Source organism: Daphnia magna, linkage group LG1 (assembly GCF_020631705.1).
Source record: "Daphnia magna isolate NIES linkage group LG1, ASM2063170v1.1, whole genome shotgun sequence".
Classification (NCBI taxonomy): Eukaryota; Metazoa; Arthropoda; class Branchiopoda; order Diplostraca; family Daphniidae; genus Daphnia; species Daphnia magna.
Genome location: NC_059182.1, coordinates 1034733 through 1058221, shown reverse-complemented (window position 1 = coordinate 1058221; position 23489 = coordinate 1034733). Strand labels below are relative to the sequence as shown.

At 40.4% G+C, this 23489-nt stretch overlaps 3 protein-coding genes and 1 long non-coding RNA gene across 5 annotated transcripts; 3 read left to right on the top strand and 1 right to left on the bottom strand.

Moving 5' to 3' along the window:
* The first annotated feature begins 65 nt into the window (after positions 1–65).
* On the top strand, positions 66–20901 carry LOC123467009. Its single transcript, XM_045167072.1, has 11 exons — positions 66–336; positions 15641–15897; positions 15977–16232; positions 16308–16682; positions 16735–16863; positions 16925–17154; positions 17224–18007; positions 18130–18243; positions 18304–18435; positions 18501–18716; positions 18841–20901. The coding sequence occupies exons 2-11, from the start codon at positions 15641–15643 to the stop codon at positions 20716–20718; spliced, it is 4371 nt and encodes a 1456-aa protein (XP_045023007.1). The 5' UTR covers positions 66–336; the 3' UTR covers positions 20719–20901.
* LOC116918350 lies at positions 331–5693 on the top strand. Its single transcript, XM_032924045.2, has 10 exons — positions 331–593; positions 673–928; positions 1004–1378; positions 1444–1572; positions 1631–1857; positions 1928–2714; positions 2795–2911; positions 2975–3106; positions 3176–3391; positions 3481–5693. Exons 1-10 carry the CDS (start codon positions 337–339, stop codon positions 5353–5355), a joined length of 4371 nt encoding a protein of 1456 aa, XP_032779936.2. The 5' UTR covers positions 331–336; the 3' UTR covers positions 5356–5693.
* LOC116921410 lies at positions 677–22117 on the bottom strand. Of its 2 annotated transcripts, XR_006641704.1 has the most exons (16): positions 21842–22117; positions 21606–21761; positions 16996–17302; positions 16487–16846; positions 15981–16410; positions 15846–15923; positions 14037–15788; positions 13800–13955; positions 9190–9496; positions 8681–9040; positions 8175–8604; positions 6885–8117; positions 6409–6816; positions 1183–1366; positions 784–1106; positions 677–714 (listed from the first exon to the last, which is right to left on the bottom strand). It is a non-coding gene; the product is annotated as an uncharacterized LOC116921410 (long non-coding RNA). The 2 variants fall into 2 exon arrangements; XR_004393248.2 differs by having other exon boundaries at positions 677–1106.
* LOC116936354 lies at positions 7844–13095 on the top strand. The gene is made up of 10 exons (XM_045167076.1): positions 7844–8091; positions 8171–8426; positions 8502–8876; positions 8929–9057; positions 9119–9348; positions 9418–10201; positions 10324–10437; positions 10498–10629; positions 10695–10910; positions 11035–13095. The coding sequence occupies exons 1-10, from the start codon at positions 7844–7846 to the stop codon at positions 12910–12912; spliced, it is 4362 nt and encodes a 1453-aa protein (XP_045023011.1). The 3' UTR covers positions 12913–13095.
* Positions 22118–23489: the final 1372 nt, after the last annotated feature.

Below are 23489 nucleotides of genomic sequence, written 5' to 3'. Positions count from 1 at the left end.
CGCTCCAAATAATAATTAAGAAAGAATACAGACAAGTCAAAGTCAATTTACAATGGTACACTATAGTTGAACTGACAGGGAATATCAATACCTTCAGTTACCAGCTTCTTGAAAGACCAACTTAATAATTTTACACGTGATATTATCGTGATCAGAACTAGAATGTTCTGTTATCATAAACAAACTTACGTCTTAACTTTAAGTGGCGTATGGCGTGTTATCTTAAGATAAAAGAAAGAGATAGCGAGATTTTTAAGGCGCAGTACAGGGAAACACTTCCAGTCCCGCATTAGAAGCGAAATGAACTTAGTTCAAACTCTGTAAATTTGATTCAAGATGGCATTCTTCAGAAAAAAAAGTCAACCTTCTCCGAGTCTATTCAACCGCCGTTCGACTAGTTTTTTTACCAGCGCCAACAGCAACCGAATTATTCCCGGTTGGGATAAAGGTGAGAGAGTCGCTTTAAAAATAATTCCGTTTAAACCGGGCGAGATTGGGGATGAACAAATCGAGCGCTATTGGGAAAATCTAATCAAGTTACGTGATGATAATCTGGTCCAGTATCGCAGTTTTACGCTACAAAATGATGGCAGGTAATTGAAAACTTTGGTTTCTTTTTCTAAATTTTCAGTTAGAATTCAAGTTAACTGCACAATTGATTTGTATTAATAGATACCTTGCGATGGAGTTGTGTCAGGGATCAATGCTCGACTACTGTCGGGGGACATTAGACAGCGCAGTTGCGTCAATCGTTAAAGCAATCGACATTATGTGGCAAATTACCTGCGCTGTTGAGTACCTTGATCGCCAAAAAATTGGGCACGGAGATTTGAAACTGGAAAGTGTGCTCTTCAAAACAATCGATTCTGAACCCCGGCGGGTTGTTGCCAAGTTATCCGGCTATGGATACAACATTCTCCAGTCTGGGGTAGGAAAATGCATTATCTTTCAAGTCTCAAGTTAAGTAAATATTTTCCTTTTGCAACTGGATAATCTTCCAAAGAATAACGTCAAGACTGATTTCTCCAAACTCGGCTTCTTGTACATTTCCGCTGCAACTAAAAAGGAGATCAGACCAAGCGGAGCTCTCGCCACTTGGAATTTGACTGAAATCGACATAAACGCCCAAAAGCTTGCATTAGAATTGATTAATCTTGTGAGTAATGCCAGCAATCCGTTTACTTTTGCAGCTGGCACATTACTGCGCCACCCGTTTTTTATTCGTTACTGCCAATTTGCGTTAGCAAGGCTAATCAAAGAGCAGACGAATGAGGATATTAGAAGTGGATTGAACAATAACCACAACTTGGAAAAATGGAGGAAATCTTTGGGTGACGGCCAGCTCCCAAATGAAAATTTCAGTGACCTAAAGAAAATTGTAAGTTAGAATGTTTCACGTTTTTTCTTTTAATTACTATTACTTATTTATTATTTTTATTTTAGCTACTCTCTGACGATAAAAACTTAGAAACAGCGTTAACAGAGGCGTCAAAAATCGCCCCACAATTACTCGCACAATATATTTGGCATCTTTCTACTACCCCGGCCGCTATCCCTAAAGGAAATGATCAAGTAAGTACCCAAGTAATACGGTCCGCAGAGCAGTCAACTTAAATCACTGGATATTCAGAAATCAAATTTAGAGATAGTGAAACCTCTAGGGGAAGGAAGCTATGGAAGAGTGTACGAATGTTATTACACCAACAAAGATGGAATTAGATTTCCAGCCGCCTGCAAAAAATTTAAAACAAAAGCCGGCAAAAAGAATTCGTTTGATCGTGAAATCGCTACCCTTTCGCATTTGAACCATCTATTCATCATCAAGTACCTCGACGTCGTAGAAATGGATGACAAAAAGTAAAATCTCAAAAATCCTTATCGCAACGTTCATGCTAATTGGGTACGATTTGTCGACCTTCTGCGACAGGTATATGGTAATGGAACTATGCGAAGGATCCTTAAAAGAGTACGTTGAAGGAAAACTGGAACAAATACCTCAAAACTCACTGGATGACAAAATAATCATAAGTCAACTGGCTCTCGGCCTGGCCTACATCCACAGGAAAGGAATTGTCCACAAGGATTTAACTCTCGAAAATATCCTTCTCAAACGTCCATCACCGGAATCGCATGTCGTGTTGGCCAAAATCGCTGATTTCGTATTGGCTAGAGAACTGAGGCCGGATGCATCCGAATTTAGCGTCACGAAGCATCTTGGTACAGAAACTTACATGGCGCCTGAACTTCTTAAAGCTCCGATGCATGCTTATCCGGCCAATTTTGCTACCGACATTTATGCCTTTGGCATAATAATTGCGCGGATAGCATTGAAAGGAGATCATCCTTTCACTTCCGACAGACATTATCGATTCGCTTGCATGGCGGAGGGTCTGGTTCCGCCTAAACTTCAACATCTCAGCTGGGATCTCATTGATTTGATCGTCAAATTAACGGACAAAGATCCAGCGAAACGTCCCGTCATGGGCTTAGTATTGTACCATCCCTATTTCGTCTTGACCAATGACAAGACCAAAAGACATTTCGTCGATCATCTATGGGCACACATCAATTCAAAGGAGAATAAAAAAAAGTCAATGAAACAAATGTTCAACAACCACAACTTCCAAGGGTGGTACAAAAACATCATGGCTGAGACGTCATACACTGTCGAAGAGATTGCAGAAAGGGAGAAAACGCTTCGAGAGTTAATACAAGTAGGTGTTGGTTAATATTGTAAATAACATCATGCAAATTAAGTAAACATTGATGGAAACCACAAACCTGACTACTTTAGATTCAACCCGATTGCACAGTTGAAAGTTTGTACGGTCCGGCCGAACATTACAAACAAAAAATTCAAAACGCTTTGAAAGCGGAATACAATGATAAGATTGGAAATCAAATCAATCGGGTATATGCCAATTGTATATCAGCTGAATGTCAACATCAATCTGATTTTAAGCCAACATTTCAGATGTTTTCCAGTCACGCTCTGTTTGCTCACGATCATTCCCAAAGTCGCACAGTTTCACGGTTCGCTGCCGAATCGGTTCTCCATGCAGAAACATCGGAAAAGAATGCAAACTCCGGAAATGAAATTAATGAGGTATTCGTTACAGAGATAAAAATAACCTACTTTGATCAATTAAATAATGGCAAAAATGCCACATTTTAGACGAGTTCAGCGCAGTTTCTACAAAATCAATTTTCCCGAAAACGCTTGCACAACTTGGTTCAAAGCAATCCAGCGCTTTTGGTGTCGTATTTCTCGTTCTGCTTATTCGACGTGATCAACAACAAACCTGCCAATCCATCGGCGACTGCAACCAATCAGCAGAAACCGATTGCTTCTGGCAAAAGAAAGTATCAACTGGGGCAATTCAAACGATTGGTATTCAACCAATTTTTCTAGTTTAAATAAAATAAATTAATTGAGAAGATCATTGCCCCTTTCTAACTTGGTTGCAAATGTCTGCGCAGATTACCAAGGAGTTGCAATGGATCAATTTGTTCTACGACGATGACGAACAAATCGCCGACGAGCTGTGGAATATGAAGTATCCAGAAATAAACGAAATCTGGCAAGATGCCAAAAAAGAAATTATACGAACAGCGGCGAAATGCAACATCTCGACAGCTGTTTGGTCAAAATTGCTGAATTGGATTGGAGCAAGTGCCGATTCAATGCTGCTTCACGAAGTAGTTCAAAGTCACGTTCCAAATGCTCCGAAAATTGCAGAGATGATTCTACAAAAACATTGGTTCAAGGAAGAGAACCTATCGTCGTTTCATTTGGCGGCCTTTAATGAAGGAAACTACGCGGATGAAATCATGAAAGCGCTTTTCGATAACAACAGAATTCCAAAAGTGACTGAAGACGGACTTACTCCGGCACACATCGCAGCCCAAAACGAGTCCAATTGCGGATGGAGGCTGTTGAAACTTCTGCTGGATAACAATGCAGACCCAAACGCGAGTTTCCAAAACGGAACAACACCCGTCCATTGGGCAGCCATGAATCAAGGAAATTACGCAGCCGAAATTCTAAAATACCTACTCGATCACGGTGGCGATAGCGAAAAGATAGACAAAAATGGTCTCAAGCCAATTCATTATGCAACGTTGAATACTAATGATTTTGCATTCACACTGTTGGACGTGTTCCTTAAAGAACGAGATGCCAACGTCACTGACAGCACTGGAAGAACGTTACTACACTTTGCAGTGTTGAACGAAGGAGATCATGCACAAGAAATCGTGAATAAATTACTTGAAAATAGACAAAATCCCAATGTCGGAGATAACGAAGGACGTACCCCCCTTCATTTAGCAATAAATGACGAAAGGATTCAGCAAGTTGAAACTATTGGACTTCTTCTACGATACCGCAGCAATGCGAATGCTGTTGATCAATCAGGATTGACACCTGTTCACTACGCAGCAGCTAATGAAGGAGAACATGCTTCTAAAAACCTGCAACTTTTGTTGGCTTTCAATGGATCTTTGGCTATTAAGGATAAAGACGGACTCACCCCTATTCATTATGCCATAATGAATAAAGGAAAATGTGGGGACGAAATGAGAAAACTAGTTGGCGTAAACCCAGAAAAAACAAACGCTCACCTCAACAACAATGGTGAGGCGTTGCTTCATCACCTTGTCGGTAAAAATAAGACTCAACTGGATCTTGTTCAAATGGTAATCGACAGTGGAGGCGATCCGAACGCAACAGACAAGTTTGGACGTTCACCTGTCCATTCGGTCGTCCTGCTGAACGAATCACTTGCGGGACTAGACATTTTGCGTCTGCTGCTTGCAAAAGGAGGAAACGTTAACCTTCAGGACAAGGGAAAACAATTTACACCTGTACATTACGTGGCATCCAGTTTGAAACTGAGAGTACCTGAAAAGATGAAGATTCTCCTTAACAGCGGGGGCAATGTAAACATGCAAGGCAATGATGGGATCACGCCATTACATTTGGCGGTTGCAAATCCGGGAATTTACGGACCTCAACTGACGAGGATGTTACTCGAATTTGAAGCTGACGTGAATGCCATTGATGCTCAACAGCGAACGCCCTTGCATGTAGCAATCAGAAATGAAAACGATGACATTAGTTTCGACGCCATTCTGCAGTTGATCGAAAAAGGAGCAAATCCGAACGCTCCTGACATTAAAGGATGGACACCGGTCCATTACGCCATTCAACATAGAAGACGTAATTCGGTTAAAGTGGTGAATCTTCTGTTACAACACGGAGGAAGCATGAAGATCAAAGACAATAAAGGGATGACGCCACAACGTCTTGCCGAACATTGCCTGCCCGAATGCTTGACTGCTGATAAAATCTAAACAGCAGAAGGCGAATTTATCAACTTTACTTTAACGTAGTCGCTTTATTGGATTAAACCTCTCCTTGGTTATGCCAAAAAGCTGGAGCTTTATCGATATATAACTTCTTTCTTCAAACAAACATAATACTACTCCCATAAAAAATAATTCTGTTTAATCTAATTTCGTTGTACCACAACAGATAGCAATTCCGTTCTCAATTCGAACGTACAGGGCGTGGTTCAGCAACAAACCATCTTCATTAAAATTCGATTCAGAGTGCAGAATGCATCTTACGTGTAGCAACGATTTCTCTTTTTTCAAAAACAATTATAACTCAATACAATTGAAAAAGATAACGTTGGGCTGAATCGAAGCTCGGAGTATTGACTTGGCCATGCAAAACAGTGACACATCAGCTGTAATATCACAATACTCTAAATCAACACAAAATGCGATAGCTATCTCTATTCTCTTGCTGAACAGGCAACCATCAAAAACAGACTTCACTTGTTATCTCTTCGCATTCCTGATTCCCGCCACCTCCTCCCTTATCTCCGCCTTTTCCCCATCCCCCTCAACGCCCCGTCCCGCCGTTGGTTTTCTTACTTGTTGCTTATTCATGCCCGGATCAAACGTCTTTGTGATGGAGTCGACATACAACTAAATCAACAACTGCATGAAAACATCTATGCAACAATTCGATACGTGACAGACGCTGCCAACTCGATCTAGCAGTGCCGTTCATCCCTACACCCAATAACAATCAAACCCGTCAAGTTGGTAGAGATTGGGTAGTACGTAGGTTGTTCATTTTCCGACGAATCAAGAGATAAAGCACACCGGTCTCCCAGCCTAGGAGGTGGGCAGCTAACCATCGAATTATCACCCAACTGAATAACCTATCCTCACAATTTCACCCATTTACTACGATCCGGCATTCATCTATATGGAGCACTTAAAACCCTTGTGCAATAAACAGAGCAAGCATAACGTTTCGTAATCTAGAAAGCTTGCATCTGCGTCACAAACAAGTTCCCTAACTACACTGAACTATTCGAAATAACCACTGACCTTGCTAACGATGCTGGCTTCGCAGTACAATAGCCGTTCCAGTTTGACGTCCATGCAGCGAAGTGCGGCCAGCAGATCTCGCTGGCTGTCATTGGATGAGATTTTACTGCGGAATCTGCAGTCACAGCGGATCATCCGGAACATCAGACTCCAGCGACCGATCATCGCCAAACCCGTTGGTCAGTTGCAGAGTAACGATTCATCTTGGGGTAGTAATGGGGCATCCCGACCAGCAGCCGGAGTTCGTGGAACGAGTCAACACACTGACCAGCCGGAATGAAATATTTTCAAGCGGGGCCCAATATGAATAGCGTCCGCCAGATAAAATCTTCAATTCAGTTCGGATCGGGTAATTGGCCGGCAATGATGAGCGAAGCCCAGGATTCTTTTATTCCGCTGGATGGCGCTCTAAAAATTCAAATAATGAGTCGACATACCATCAATTGAATGTAAAGTTGGAATAGTGGGCAACTCACCGCAAGTGTCCGGAGCCGAATGAACGCTGCCAACAGCAATACACTACAATTGGACGTCGAGACGGACGGATCTCTTTACAAAACGAGTTTCACGTTACGGGCCATCGGGCTGAGCTCCACGTCGACGAAAAATCCAATCACCAGTTCAATAGAGAATTAAATAATCACCGTTTCTATCGATGGGTTGACAAGTTTTTAACATGGTTCATAATATTTAAAATACATTTTCCTATTTCCATCTCATAAAAAAAAAAAAAAAACCTCCTTTTGACCCGCTTTTGACCTTCGTCTGCTCGATGGTTTATCACACGTGCTAATCGTCCACAATTCACTTTACATTTTGAAACCCATTTTGAAAATAAGAAACAAAATGTCGAAACACCAAGCTTTGTTACTGATAGTTACGCTAAATCCCCGTGATAGATCAAGGTATTACATAAAAAAGATCAAATGAATTCAGAGCTTGGTTTCCTACAAAGCTATTAATTACTATTCTGAAAATGCAATAAAAAATGGAGAACGATTAAAGGTAGGTCAAAAATCAAAAGCCGGACATTGTTGGAATAAAATAGGATGTCAAGATCTCCAGTTTCCAGCTCTTTGGAAAACGAAAGTGACACGCGTAGAAATTATCTCGCAAAATGATCGTGAAACCTTTAGCTTTTATCAGCAAGGCAAAGTTTACAAACGATTTCAAATTTTAAATATAAAACTGACGTCAAATTTGCTTTATCTTTCCACCTTATTTTCGAACGAAAAACAAATAAATATACACGTAGGTGTCGTATTATTTACGCTACATAATAAAACCTAGCCTATTGATCGTGTTTGCTAAAGATAAAGGTCCAAACCGGGGCTTTTAAGACGCTGTGAAGTGTCCAAAAATTCGATTGTGTTACAGTCGCTCAACCCAAGCGGACTGCGTTCAATTCCAAGTTTTAATGTAAACTTCATTCAAGATGGCATTCAGAAATTATCCTCCTTGGAGTACATTCAACCGCCCTCCGGCTGGTGTTCTGGCCAGCGCCAACAGCAACCGAATTATTCTCGGTTGGGATAAAGGTGAGAGAGTCGCTTTAAAAATAATTCCGTTTAAACCGGGCGAGATTGGGGATGAACAAATCGAGCGCTATTGGGAAAATCTAATCAAGTTACGTGATGATAATCTGGTCCAGTATCGCAGTTTTACGCTACAAGATGATGGCAGGTAATTGAAAACTTTGGTTTCTTTTTCTAAATTTTCAGTTAGAATTCAAGTTAACTGCACAATTGAGTTGTATTAATAGATACCTTGCGATGGAGTTGTGTCAGGGATCAATGCTCGACTACTGTCGGGGGACATTAGACAGCGCAGTTGCGTCAATCGTAAAAGTTATCGACATTATGTGGCAAATTACCTGCGCTGTTGAGTACCTTGATCGCCAAAAAATTGGGCACGGAGATTTGAAACTGGAAAGTGTGCTCTTCAAAACAATCAATTCTGAACCCCGGCGGGTTGTTGCCAAGTTATCCGGCTATGGATACAACATTCTCCAGTCTGGGGTAGGAAAATGCATTATCTTTCAAGTCTCAAGTTAAGTAAATATTTTCCTTTTGCAACTGGATACTCTTCCAAAGAATAACGTCAAGACGGATTTCTCCAAACTCGGCTTCTTGTACATTTCCGCTGCAACTAAAAAGGAGATCAGACCAAACGGAGCTCTCGCCACCTGGAATTTGACTGAAATCGACATCAATGCCAATAAACTTGCGTTAGAATTGATTAATCTTGTGACTGATGTCGACAATCCATTTACTTTTGAAGCCGGCACATTGCTGCGACATCCATTTTTTATCCGTTATTGCCAATTTGCGTTACCAAGACTAATTAAAGAGCAGGCTAACGAGGAAATTGTGCAAAGGTTAAAAATTAGAGGAAACCTTTTAACGTGGAAGAAATCTTTAGGTAATGGCCGGCTCCCAAATGAAAATTTCAGCGATCTAGAGAGAATTGTAAGTTTAGATGTTTCTGATTGCTCTATTAACATATTAATTCTTTTGTTAGCTCTTTTCTGAAAATAGAGACATGGAAACTTCGTTAACTGAGGCGTTCAAAAGAACACCTCAATTACTTTCGCAATACATTTGGCATGTTTCCACCAACTTGGACGCCATCCCTGAAGGAAATAATCAAGTATAAAAGTTTTTACATTGATGGTGTACAGAGCAGCAAGCTTAAATAATTAAATATTTAGATATCAACTTTTGAGAAAGGGAAGTTTCTAGGAGAAGGGAGTTATGGAAAAGTATACGAATGTTATTATACCAACAAAGACGGAATACGAGTTCTGGCCGCCTGCAAAAAAGCGTCATTCCGGGTAGACGACGCAGGCAAAGTATTTGAACGTGAAATCCGTACCCTTTCGCAGCTGAACCATTTATTCGTCACCAAGTACCTAGAAGTCGTAGAAAAGGATGGCAAAAAGTAATATCTCATACTAACTACTGTAACTTTCATGTTTATTGGATGTAATTTGTTCATGCTCCGCGGCAGGTTTCTTGTTATGGAATTGTGCGATGGATCCTTAAAGCAGTACGTTCTAGGAAAGCTGGAACGAGTTCCTGCAGGCTCGCTGGACGACAAAATAATAATAAGTCAAGTATCCCATGGCCTGGCTTACATGCACAGCAAAGGCATTATCCACAAGGATTTAAAGCTGGAAAACATCCTTCTCAAACGTCATTCACCTGCATACCGTCTCGTGTTGGCCAAAATCGCTGATTTTGGATTTGCTAAAGAACTGAAACCAGAGTCGTCCAGTTTTAGTGCCACTGACCACCCAGGCACAGAATCTTACATGGCCCCCGAACTTCTTCTTGCTTCGCCTGGCACTTACCCGGCCGATTTTCTCAGCGACGTTTATGCTTTGGGCATGACAATTACGCGGATTATGTTGAAAGGAAAACATCCTTTCACCCCCAACAAATGTCAACAACTTCTTTCCATGGAACAGGGTCTGGTTCCGCCAAATCTTCAACATCTCAGCTGGGACTTGATTGATTTGATCGTCAAATTAACAGATAAAGATCCAGCAAAACGTCCTATCATGCCTCTGGTTCTGTGCCATCCTTATTTCACCTTGACAAATGACAAGACTAAAAGACATTTCGTCGACCAGCTTTTGACCAATTTAAATTCGGAGAATAGAAAAGATCAAATGAAAAAAATATTCAACAACCACAATTTCCAGGAATGGTACAACACCATCATTACTGATAAGCCAGAAACTGACGAAGAGATCATAGAAATGGAGCAAACCTTGCAAATGTTCAAAAGTGTAAGTATCATTTACTCAGATTTTTTTTTTTTTGCTTAACAAACTGCCATCGTAGCCTACTGAAATCAGTCATGCATTAACCATTTACGCAAATCCCAAACGTTTACTATTATGCATTTCAGATTCAACCAGATTCTACAGTCGAAAGCTTGTATCCGGCCAGACAATACAAGCAAACGATTAAGGATGCTTTGAAGGCGGAATACGATGCTAACGTTGGAAACGAGATCGATCAGGTATACAACAATTGCACAAGCTAAGTGTCAACGTACTTGTTATTTTACCCACCATTTTAGATCTCTTCAAATCACGGTCTGTGTGCTCACGAGCATTCCAAAAGTCGCACAATGTCGAGGCTTGATCCCACAATGGTTTTCAAAGAAGACAATTCAGAAAACGAAGACCACTCCGGAAACCAAACTAATCAGGTATTTTTTGTAAAGACCATAATGACGTACTATCGTCAACGTATGACAATATTACCATTTTTCAGAAAACTGTCAAACACTATCTTCAACAACAATTTTCCCGAAATCGATTGCACAAGATGGTTGAAAAGAAACCGGTGCTTATGGTGTCGTATTTCTGGTCTTGCTTAGCCAACATGATCAACAACCCGCCCATCAATGTGTCGACGACAACAACTGGTCAGCAAAAGCCGACTTCGTCGGGCGGAAGAAAACATCAATTGGCGCAATTGAAAAATTGGGTATTGAATAATTTTTTTAAAAATGAAAACTGACCAAAAAAAAAAAATACAATTAAACAATGGAATTTAAAATTGACAAGAATAATCTATGCCATTTCTAAACTGTTTGCAAATGTTTGTGCAGATTACCAACGAGTTGCAATGGGCCAGTTTGTTCTACGGCGATGACGAACAAATCGCCGATGAGCTATGGAAAATGAAATATCCCGGAACTAACGAAACCTCCCAAGAAAAAAGAAAAGAAATTATACGAACAGCGGCGAAATGCAACATCTCGACAGCTGTTTGGTCAGAACTACTCAAGTGGATGGAAAAAAACGCTGCAGCTCTGCTTCGTGAAGTAGTTCAAAGCCACGTTCCAAATGCTCCGAAAATTGCAGAGATGATTCTACAAAAACATTGGTTCAAGGAAGAAAAACTTTCTTCGTTTCATCTTGCAGCCTTTAATGAAGGAACTTGCGCAGACAAAATAATGGAAGCATTGTTTGATAACAAAAGAATTCCAACCGTGACTGAAGACGGACTTTCTCCGGCTCACATCGCAGCCCAAAACGAGTCGAATTGCGGATGGAAAATGTTGAAACTTCTTTTGGATAACGGAGCCGACCCAAACGCTAGTTTCCAAAACGGAACATCACCCGTCCATTGGGCAGCCATGAATCAAGGAAATTACGCAGCCGAAATTCTAAAATACCTACTCGATCACGGTGGCGATAGCGAAAAGATGGACAAAAATGGTCTCAAGCCAATTCATTACGCAACGTTGAATACTAGTGATTCAGCGGTGAAACTGTTGGACTTGCTCCTCAAAAATCGAGGTACCAACGTCGTCAAGAGTACTGGATCTACGTTACTTCACTTGGCAGTGTTGAACGAAGGAGATCGCGATCAAGGAATCCTGAAAAAGTTACTTGAAAATAGAGAAAACCCCAATGTCGGAGATAACGAAGGACGTATCCCTCTTCATTTAGCAATAAGTGACGAAAGAATTCAGCAAGTTGAAACTATTCGACTTCTTCTACGATACCGCAGCAATCCGAATGCTGTTGATCAATCAGGATTGACACCTGTTCACTACGCAGCAGCTAATGAAGGAGAATATGCTTCTAAAAACCTGCAACTTTTGTTGGCTTTCAATGGATCTTTGGCTATTAAGGATAAAGACGGACTCACCCCTATTCATTACACCATAACCAACAGAGGCAAATGTGGGGATGAAATGAGAAAACTAGTTGGCGTAAACCCGGCAAAAACAAACGCTCACCTCAACAGCAATGGTGAGGTGTTGCTTCATTACCTTGCCGGTAAAAATGACGGCCAACTGGAACTTGTTCAACTGGTAATCGACAATGGAGGCAATCCGAACGCAACAGACAAGTTTGGACGTTCACCTGTTCATTCAGTCGTCATGCTGAACGAATCACTTGCGGGACTAGACATTTTGCGGCTGCTGCTTGCAAAAGGAGGAAACGTTAACCTTCAGGACAGGGGAAAAAAATTTACGCCTGTTCATTATGTGGCATCTAGCTTGAGAGGAAGATTACCTGAAAAGATGAAAATTCTCCTTAACAGCGGTGGAGATGTAAACGTAGAGGGCAATGATGGGATCACGCCCCTACATTTGGCGGTTGCGAATTTGGGAATTTACGGACCTCAACTGACGAGAATGTTACTCAAATCTGGAGCTAACGTGAATGCCATTGATGCTAATCAACGAACACCATTGCATGAAGCAATTAGAAATGAAAACGATGACATTAGTTTCGACGCGATCCAGCAGCTGGTCGAAAAAGGAGCAAATTCGAACGCTCATGACGGCAAAGGCTTGACACCGGTCCATTATGCCGTTCAATACAGAAGAAGCAACTCGATCAAAGTGATGAAGCTTCTATTACAACACGGAGGAAACCTGAACATCGCAGACAATAAAGGGATGACGCCACAGCGCCTTGCCGAATATTTCCTGCCACCTGCCAATAAAAATCTAAGCAACGAAGAATAACAAAATTCTTCGTACATCTAAAGTGGTGGGGCAATTGCCTTGTTTTAACGTAGTCATTTTGTAGTATTGAAAAATTCATTCTTCATTATGCTAATAAACGACGAAGGATTTCCCTAGTGCTTAATAAGTTGAACAGTTAGACCCCCATTTTCTGATTAATACAACTCTATGCTCTCTCTTCTAGTTTATCCCGATTGATACACTTTATTGTTTGAGAATAGACGTTCTCGTTTCAAACCCAAAGGGAATGGTTCAGCAACAAACAATTTGTCGCTGTTGTCCCAGTGATCGTGAAAAATTTTACCAATTACTACATCACCTACAATTTGAATCAAACGAAAACGCAGAAGGTAACCACTTCTTTCGGCTAACACAATCCAAGAACTTCCCGACCCAAATTGGCAAGACTCTTACTGGAACAAAAACGAAATTCCAACCGCTAATGATGCCCATCGAAACATCTACGTCCTCCCGACACTTCAATGCAAAAACCAGGCAAGCACCTGTTGACAAACGACCTGAGTTAGTCAAAATGCTAAATCTTACTAGTCGTTCGTGGAAGACAAACCTTACACACAAAAAAGGCAAAGAGCGACACAAGAACAAATTGCGTGGGAAAAGGTTGTCGGATTTCCAATTTAAAAGAAAAACTTAATAGATTGGATGTAGCTAGGATGTTAAATAAGTCTCTAATTTACGGATTGGGGCAGATAATGGATTGTTGGAATTACGGGCAACAAACGGTATTCATGGTCATCAATTTTTCGTTTCGTCAAGTCATTAATTTTGACAGAACATGTCTTTCTATTTTGTAATCCCCAAAATGCTACCGAATACGTTATTGTTATCTCTCTAACTAAACAAAACTAATCGGCATGCCAACTGACCTTTTGCTGACGATGTTGACTCGTCGACCGGGTACTTTTCCAGGCTTTCGATCACCTTTCTTCTGTGAGCACCCGCTAGATGGGGTGACGAGACGAACACATGAAAACAGTTTTATGTCCAAATCCCACAGTATTCTTTTACATCGGGTCTTGTTTCTTAAAATGTTAGGCAACGACAACAAAATCAATGAAAAAAAAAAATACTCAATAAAAAATGTCTACGTTAGTGAATCTTACATTTTGTCAATTCTAATTAACTACCACCAAGGTCCATAATGTTTAACATCAATTGTAATGTATCGGACGTATAGTATGAAACACTGAAAAATTATGTTATGACTGAAATTCTAAACTTTGACAAACCCGTAAACACTCAGGCTTTAATTACGTCAAGTAAGTTCACTAAAGTAACATAGATAAAGCAATTGAACTACCCAACCGTTGCACATCTTACACCAACAAAGTCCAAAGTTCGACTGGTTGAATGGTGTAGCGACTGTAGAGCGAGAAAGAAAGCGGCCATTTTGATTTTTTTTCACTCTTCCCCCAGTTGACAAGTTCTTTTTCTGTAAACCTCGCTGTTTCTTGGAACTGTCGAAACAATAAAGGCAATCGCTCGAGGCGATTAAACAGGTGGACAATTATAGAATCACGCCATTGCATTTGGCGCTTGCGAATTCGGGATTTCAGACCTCAACTCACAAGAATGTTACTCGAATTTGGAGCTGACGTGAATGCCATTTATGCTCAACAGCGAACGCCCTTGTACAAAGCAATCAGAAATGAAGAGATTAAACCTTTTCCTAGTTCTGCTAAAAAGCTGGAGATTTATTGATATATAACTTTCTTCTTCGAATAAACGTAATGCTAAACCTAATAAAACAAAAACATTTCTGATTTATTTGCTTCCGTTGTTCGAAAATATATAACAATTCCGTTTTCCATAGTTCTCCTAACCATATTGTATGAAATCTGAATTGAGTCCAGAATGCCCATTACTTCCTCGCCATCGAAAAACAATTGGGTCTCAACTCGACTGAATTAAATAAAAAATTTAGTTGGCAGGAATCAAAGCCGGAGTAATGACGTTACAGTGCAAAACAGTAACACCTTGGCTATAATATCACAATACTCTAAACCAACAAAGTGTGACAGCTAATAAAAACAGACTTGTTATCTCTTCGCATTCCCAATTCCCGCCACCTCCCGATGCGCCATTATCTCCGCCTTCTCCCGAACACCCCATCCAGCCGTTTCCATGGTTTTCTTACTTGTTGCTTATACAAGCACGGATCAAACGTCTTCGCGATGGAGTCAACATACGACTAAATCAACAACTGCATGAAAACATCTATACAATAATTCGATACGTTACAGACGCTGACATCTCGATCGGTAGTGCCGTTCACTAAACCAATAACAATCAAATCCGTCAATTTGGGACAGTTTGTGTAGCACGTAGGTTTTTCAGTTTCCAGCTTCTTGGAAAATAAATGTAACTCGCGTAGAAATTTTCCCGCAAAATGATCGTGAAACCTTTAGCTTTTATCAGCAAGGCAAAGTTTACAAACGGTTCCCAATTTTAAATATAAAACTTACGTCAAATTTGCTTTATCTTTCCACCTTATTTTCGAATGAAAAACAAATAAATATACACGTAGGTGTCGTATTATTTACGCTACATCATAAAACCTAACCTATTGATCGTGTTTGCCAAAGATAAAGGTCCACACCGGGGCTTTTAAGACGCTGTGAAGTGTTCAAAAATTCGATTGTCTTACAGTCCCTCAAGGCGAGCGGACTGCGTTCAATTCCAAGTTTTAATGTAAACTTCATTCAAGATGGCATTCTTCAGAAAAAAAAGTCAACCTCCTCCGAGTCCATTCAACCGCCGTTCGACTAGTTTTTTTACCAGCGCCAACAGCAACCGAATTATTTCCGGTTGGGATAAAGGTGAGAGAGCCGCTATAAAAATAATTCCGTTTAATCCTGGAGAGAGTGGGAATGAACAAATCGAGCGCTATTGGGAAAATCTAATCAAGTTACGTGATGATAATCTGGTCCAGTATCGCAGTTTTACGCTACAAGATGATGGCAGGTAATTGAAAACTTTGGTTTCTTTTTCTAAATTTTCAGTTAGAATTCAAGTTAACTGCACAATTGAGTTGTATTAATAGATACCTTGCGATGGAGTTGTGTCAGGGATCAATGCTCGACTACTGTCGGGGGACATTAGACAGCGCAGTTGCGTCAATCGTAAAAGTTATCGACATTATGTGGCAAATTACCTGCGCTGTTGAGTACCTTGATCGCCAAAAAATTGGGCACGGAGATTTGAAACTGGAAAGTGTGCTCTTCAAAACAATCAATTCTGAACCCCGGCGGGTTGTTGCCAAGTTATCCGGCTATGGATACAACATTCTCCAGTCTGGGGTAGGAAAATGCATTATCTTTCAAGTCTCAAGTTAAGTAAATATTTTCCTTTTGCAACTGGATACTCTTCCAAAGAATAACGTCAAGACGGATTTCTCCAAACTCGGCTTCTTGTACATTTCCGCTGCAACTAAAAAGGAGATCAGACCAAACGGAGCTCTCGCCACCTGGAATTTGACTGAAATCGACATCAATGCCAATAAACTTGCGTTAGAATTGATTAATCTTGTGACTGATGTCGACAATCCATTTACTTTTGAAGCCGGCACATTGCTGCGACATCCATTTTTTATCCGTTATTGCCAATTTGCGTTACCAAGACTAATTAAAGAGCAGGCTAACGAGGAAATTGTGCAAAGGTTAAAAATTAGAGGAAACCTTTTAACGTGGAAGAAATCTTTAGGTAATGGCCGGCTCCCAAATGAAAATTTCAGCGATCTAGAGAGAATTGTAAGTTTAGATGTTTCTGATTGCTCTATTAACATATTAATTCTTTTGTTAGCTCTTTTCTGAAAATAGAGACATGGAAACTTCGTTAACTGAGGCGTTCAAAAGAACACCTCAATTACTTTCGCAATACATTTGGCATGTTTCCACCAACTTGGACGCCATCCCTGAAGGAAATAATCAAGTATAAAAGTTTTTACATTGATGGTGTACAGAGCAGCAAGCTTAAATAATTAAATATTTAGATATCAACTTTTGAGAAAGGGAAGTTTCTAGGAGAAGGGAGTTATGGAAAAGTATACGAATGTTATTATACCAACAAAGACGGAATACGAGTTCTGGCCGCCTGCAAAAAAGCGTCATTCCGGGTAGACGACGCAGGCAAAGTATTTGAACGTGAAATCCGTACCCTTTCGCAGCTGAACCATTTATTCGTCACCAAGTACCTAGAAGTCGTAGAAAAGGATGGCAAAAAGTAATATCTCATACTAACTACTGTAACTTTCATGTTTATTGGATGTAATTTGTTCATGCTCCGCGGCAGGTTTCTTGTTATGGAATTGTGCGATGGATCCTTAAAGCAGTACGTTCTAGGAAAGCTGGAACGAGTTCCTGCAGGCTCGCTGGACGACAAAATAATAATAAGTCAAGTATCCCATGGCCTGGCTTACATGCACAGCAAAGGCATTATCCACAAGGATTTAAAGCTGGAAAACATCCTTCTCAAACGTCATTCACCTGCATACCGTCTCGTGTTGGCCAAAATCGCTGATTTTGGATTTGCTAAAGAACTGAAACCAGAGTCGTCCAGTTTTAGTGCCACTGACCACCCAGGCACAGAATCTTACATGGCCCCCGAACTTCTTCTTGCTTCGCCTGGCACTTACCCGGCCGATTTTCTCAGCGACGTTTATGCTTTGGGCATGACAATTACGCGGATTATGTTGAAAGGAAAACATCCTTTCACCCCCAACAAATGTCAACAACTTCTTTCCATGGAACAGGGTCTGGTTCCGCCAAATCTTCAACATCTCAGCTGGGACTTGATTGATTTGATCGTCAAATTAACAGATAAAGATCCAGCAAAACGTCCTATCATGCCTCTGGTTCTGTGCCATCCTTATTTCACCTTGACAAATGACAAGACTAAAAGACATTTCGTCGACCAGCTTTTGACCAATTTAAATTCGGAGAATAGAAAAGATCAAATGAAAAAAATATTCAACAACCACAATTTCCAGGAATGGTACAACACCATCATTACTGATAAGCCAGAAACTGACGAAGAGATCATAGAAATGGAGCAAACCTTGCAAATGTTCAAAAGTGTAAGTATCATTTACTCAGATTTTTTTTTTTTTGCTTAACAAACTGCCATCGTAGCCTACTGAAATCAGTCATGCATTAACCATTTACGCAAATCCCAAACGTTTACTATTATGCATTTCAGATTCAACCAGATTCTACAGTCGAAAGCTTGTATCCGGCCAGACAATACAAGCAAACGATTAAGGATGCTTTGAAGGCGGAATACGATGCTAACGTTGGAAACGAGATCGATCAGGTATACAACAATTGCACAAGCTAAGTGTCAACGTACTTGTTATTTTACCCACCATTTTAGATCTCTTCAAATCACGGTCTGTGTGCTCACGAGCATTCCAAAAGTCGCACAATGTCGAGGCTTGATCCCACAATGGTTTTCAAAGAAGACAATTCAGAAAACGAAGACCACTCCGGAAACCAAACTAATCAGGTATTTTTTGTAAAGACCATAATGACGTACTATCGTCAACGTATGACAATATTACCATTTTTCAGAAAACTGTCAAACACTATCTTCAACAACAATTTTCCCGAAATCGATTGCACAAGATGGTTGAAAAGAAACCGGTGCTTATGGTGTCGTATTTCTGGTCTTGCTTAGCCAACATGATCAACAACCCGCCCATCAATGTGTCGACGACAACAACTGGTCAGCAAAAGCCGACTTCGTCGGGCGGAAGAAAACATCAATTGGCGCAATTGAAAAATTGGGTATTGAATAATTTTTTTAAAAATGAAAACTGACCAAAAAAAAAAAATACAATTAAACAATGGAATTTAAAATTGACAAGAATAATCTATGCCATTTCTAAACTGTTTGCAAATGTTTGTGCAGATTACCAACGAGTTGCAATGGGCCAGTTTGTTCTACGGCGATGACGAACAAATCGCCGATGAGCTATGGAAAATGAAATATCCCGGAACTAACGAAACCTCCCAAGAAAAAAGAAAAGAAATTATACGAACAGCGGCGAAATGCAACATCTCGACAGCTGTTTGGTCAGAACTACTCAAGTGGATGGAAAAAAACGCTGCAGCTCTGCTTCGTGAAGTAGTTCAAAGCCACGTTCCAAATGCTCCGAAAATTGCAGAGATGATTCTACAAAAACATTGGTTCAAGGAAGAAAAACTTTCTTCGTTTCATCTTGCAGCCTTTAATGAAGGAACTTGCGCAGACAAAATAATGGAAGCATTGTTTGATAACAAAAGAATTCCAACCGTGACTGAAGACGGACTTTCTCCGGCTCACATCGCAGCCCAAAACGAGTCGAATTGCGGATGGAAAATGTTGAAACTTCTTTTGGATAACGGAGCCGACCCAAACGCTAGTTTCCAAAACGGAACATCACCCGTCCATTGGGCAGCCATGAATCAAGGAAATTACGCAGCCGAAATTCTAAAATACCTACTCGATCACGGTGGCGATAGCGAAAAGATGGACAAAAATGGTCTCAAGCCAATTCATTACGCAACGTTGAATACTAGTGATTCAGCGGTGAAACTGTTGGACTTGCTCCTCAAAAATCGAGGTACCAACGTCGTCAAGAGTACTGGATCTACGTTACTTCACTTGGCAGTGTTGAACGAAGGAGATCGCGATCAAGGAATCCTGAAAAAGTTACTTGAAAATAGAGAAAACCCCAATGTCGGAGATAACGAAGGACGTATCCCTCTTCATTTAGCAATAAGTGACGAAAGAATTCAGCAAGTTGAAACTATTCGACTTCTTCTACGATACCGCAGCAATCCGAATGCTGTTGATCAATCAGGATTGACACCTGTTCACTACGCAGCAGCTAATGAAGGAGAATATGCTTCTAAAAACCTGCAACTTTTGTTGGCTTTCAATGGATCTTTGGCTATTAAGGATAAAGACGGACTCACCCCTATTCATTACACCATAACCAACAGAGGCAAATGTGGGGATGAAATGAGAAAACTAGTTGGCGTAAACCCGGCAAAAACAAACGCTCACCTCAACAGCAATGGTGAGGTGTTGCTTCATTACCTTGCCGGTAAAAATGACGGCCAACTGGAACTTGTTCAACTGGTAATCGACAATGGAGGCAATCCGAACGCAACAGACAAGTTTGGACGTTCACCTGTTCATTCAGTCGTCATGCTGAACGAATCACTTGCGGGACTAGACATTTTGCGGCTGCTGCTTGCAAAAGGAGGAAACGTTAACCTTCAGGACAGGGGAAAAAAATTTACGCCTGTTCATTATGTGGCATCTAGCTTGAGAGGAAGATTACCTGAAAAGATGAAAATTCTCCTTAACAGCGGTGGAGATGTAAACGTAGAGGGCAATGATGGGATCACGCCCCTACATTTGGCGGTTGCGAATTTGGGAATTTACGGACCTCAACTGACGAGAATGTTACTCAAATCTGGAGCTAACGTGAATGCCATTGATGCTAATCAACGAACACCATTGCATGAAGCAATTAGAAATGAAAACGATGACATTAGTTTCGACGCGATCCAGCAGCTGGTCGAAAAAGGAGCAAATTCGAACGCTCATGACGGCAAAGGCTTGACACCGGTCCATTATGCCGTTCAATACAGAAGAAGCAACTCGATCAAAGTGATGAAGCTTCTATTACAACACGGAGGAAACCTGAACATCGCAGACAATAAAGGGATGACGCCACAGCGCCTTGCCGAATATTTCCTGCCACCTGCCAATAAAAATCTAAGCAACGAAGAATAACAAAATTCTTCGTACATCTAAAGTGGTGGGGCAATTGCCTTGTTTTAACGTAGTCATTTTGTAGTATTGAAAAATTCATTCTTCATTATGCTAATAAACGACGAAGGATTTCCCTAGTGCTTAATAAGTTGAACAGTTAGACCCCCATTTTCTGATTAATACAACTCTATGCTCTCTCTTCTAGTTTATCCCGATTGATACACTTTATTGTTTGAGAATAGACGTTCTCGTTTCAAACCCAAAGGGAATGGTTCAGCAACAAACAATTTGTCGCTGTTGTCCCAGTGATCGTGAAAAATTTTACCAATTACTACATCACCTACAATTTGAATCAAACGAAAACGCAGAAGGTAACCACTTCTTTCGGCTAACACAATCCAAGAACTTCCCGACCCAAATTGGCAAGACTCTTACTGGAACAAAAACGAAATTCCAACCGCTAATGATGCCCATCGAAACATCTACGTCCTCCCGACACTTCAATGCAAAAACCAGGCAAGCACCTGTTGACAAACGACCTGAGTTAGTCAAAATGCTAAATCTTACTAGTCGTTCGTGGAAGACAAACCTTACACACAAAAAAGGCAAAGAGCGACACAAGAACAAATTGCGTGGGAAAAGGTTGTCGGATTTCCAATTTAAAAGAAAAACTTAATAGATTGGATGTAGCTAGGATGTTAAATAAGTCTCTAATTTACGGATTGGGGCAGATAATGGATTGTTGGAATTACGGGCAACAAACGGTATTCATGGTCATCAATTTTTCGTTTCGTCAAGTCATTAATTTTGACAGAACATGTCTTTCTATTTTGTAATCCCCAAAATGCTACCGAATACGTTATTGTTATCTCTCTAACTAAACAAAACTAATCGGCATGCCAACTGACCTTTTGCTGACGATGTTGACTCGTCGACCGGGTACTTTTCCAGGCTTTCGATCACCTTTCTTCTGTGAGCACCCGCTAGATGGGGTGACGAGACGAACACATGAAAACAGTTTTATGTCCAAATCCCACAGTATTCTTTTACATCGGGTCTTGTTTCTTAAAATGTTAGGCAACGACAACAAAATCAATGAAAAAAAAAATACTCAATAAAAAATGTCTACGTTAGTGAATCTTACATTTTGTCAATTCTAATTAACTACCACCAAGGTCCATAATGTTTAACATCAATTGTAATGTATCGGACGTATAGTATGAAACACTGAAAAATTATGTTATGACTGAAATTCTAAACTTTGACAAACCCGTAAACACTCAGGCTTTAATTACGTCAAGTAAGTTCACTAAAGTAACATAGATAAAGCAATTGAACTACCCAACCGTTGCACATCTTACACCAACAAAGTCCAAAGTTCGACTGGTTGAATGGTGTAGCGACTGTAGAGCGAGAAAGAAAGCGGCCATTTTGATTTTTTTCACTCTTCCCCCAGTTGACAAGTTCTTTTTCTGTAAACCTCGCTGTTTCTTGGAACTGTCGAAACAATAAAGGCAATCGCTCGAGGCGATTAAACAGGTGGACAATTATAGAATCACGCCATTGCATTTGGCGCTTGCGAATTCGGGATTTCAGACCTCAACTCACAAGAATGTTACTCGAATTTGGAGCTGACGTGAATGCCATTTATGCTCAACAGCGAACGCCCTTGTACAAAGCAATCAGAAATGAAGAGATTAAACCTTTTCCTAGTTCTGCTAAAAAGCTGGAGATTTATTGATATATAACTTTCTTCTTCGAATAAACGTAATGCTAAACCTAATAAAACAAAAACATTTCTGATTTATTTGCTTCCGTTGTTCGAAAATATATAACAATTCCGTTTTCCATAGTTCTCCTAACCATATTGTATGAAATCTGAATTGAGTCCAGAATGCCCATTACTTCCTCGCCATCGAAAAACAATTGGGTCTCAACTCGACTGAATTAAATAAAAAATTTAGTTGGCAGGAATCAAAGCCGGAGTAATGACGTTACAGTGCAAAACAGTAACACCTTGGCTATAATATCACAATACTCTAAACCAACAAAGTGTGACAGCTAATAAAAACAGACTTGTTATCTCTTCGCATTCCCAATTCCCGCCACCTCCCGATGCGCCATTATCTCCGCCTTCTCCCGAACACCCCATCCAGCCGTTTCCATGGTTTTCTTACTTGTTGCTTATACAAGCACGGATCAAACGTCTTCGCGATGGAGTCAACATACGACTAAATCAACAACTGCATGAAAACATCTATACAATAATTCGATACGTTACAGACGCTGACATCTCGATCGGTAGTGCCGTTCACTAAACCAATAACAATCAAATCCGTCAATTTGGGACAGTTTGTGTAGCACGTAGGTTTTTCAGTTTCCAGCTTCTTGGAAAATAAATGTAACTCGCGTAGAAATTTTCCCGCAAAATGATCGTGAAACCTTTAGCTTTTATCAGCAAGGCAAAGTTTACAAACGGTTCCCAATTTTAAATATAAAACTTACGTCAAATTTGCTTTATCTTTCCACCTTATTTTCGAATGAAAAACAAATAAATATACACGTAGGTGTCGTATTATTTACGCTACATCATAAAACCTAACCTATTGATCGTGTTTGCCAAAGATAAAGGTCCACACCGGGGCTTTTAAGACGCTGTGAAGTGTTCAAAAATTCGATTGTCTTACAGTCCCTCAAGGCGAGCGGACTGCGTTCAATTCCAAGTTTTAATGTAAACTTCATTCAAGATGGCATTCTTCAGAAAAAAAGTCAACCTCCTCCGAGTCCATTCA

Coding starts and splice junctions, on each gene's coding strand:
- LOC116918350 (XM_032924045.2), top strand. CDS start 337: ATGGCATTCTTCAGAAAAAAAAGTCAACCTTCTCCGAGTCTATTCAAC. Junction 929..1,003: donor ACAACATTCTCCAGTCTGGG/GTAGGAAAATGC, acceptor AATCTTCCAAAG/AATAACGTCAAGACTGATTT. Junction 2,912..2,974: donor TTGGAAATCAAATCAATCGG/GTATATGCCAAT, acceptor CCAACATTTCAG/ATGTTTTCCAGTCACGCTCT.
- LOC116936354 (XM_045167076.1), top strand. CDS start 7,844: ATGGCATTCAGAAATTATCCTCCTTGGAGTACATTCAACCGCCCTCCG. Junction 8,092..8,170: donor ACGCTACAAGATGATGGCAG/GTAATTGAAAAC, acceptor TTGTATTAATAG/ATACCTTGCGATGGAGTTGT. Junction 10,202..10,323: donor CCTTGCAAATGTTCAAAAGT/GTAAGTATCATT, acceptor TATGCATTTCAG/ATTCAACCAGATTCTACAGT.
- LOC123467009 (XM_045167072.1), top strand. CDS start 15,641: ATGGCATTCTTCAGAAAAAAAAGTCAACCTCCTCCGAGTCCATTCAAC. Junction 17,155..17,223: donor GTAGAAAAGGATGGCAAAAA/GTAATATCTCAT, acceptor GCTCCGCGGCAG/GTTTCTTGTTATGGAATTGT. Junction 18,008..18,129: donor CCTTGCAAATGTTCAAAAGT/GTAAGTATCATT, acceptor TATGCATTTCAG/ATTCAACCAGATTCTACAGT.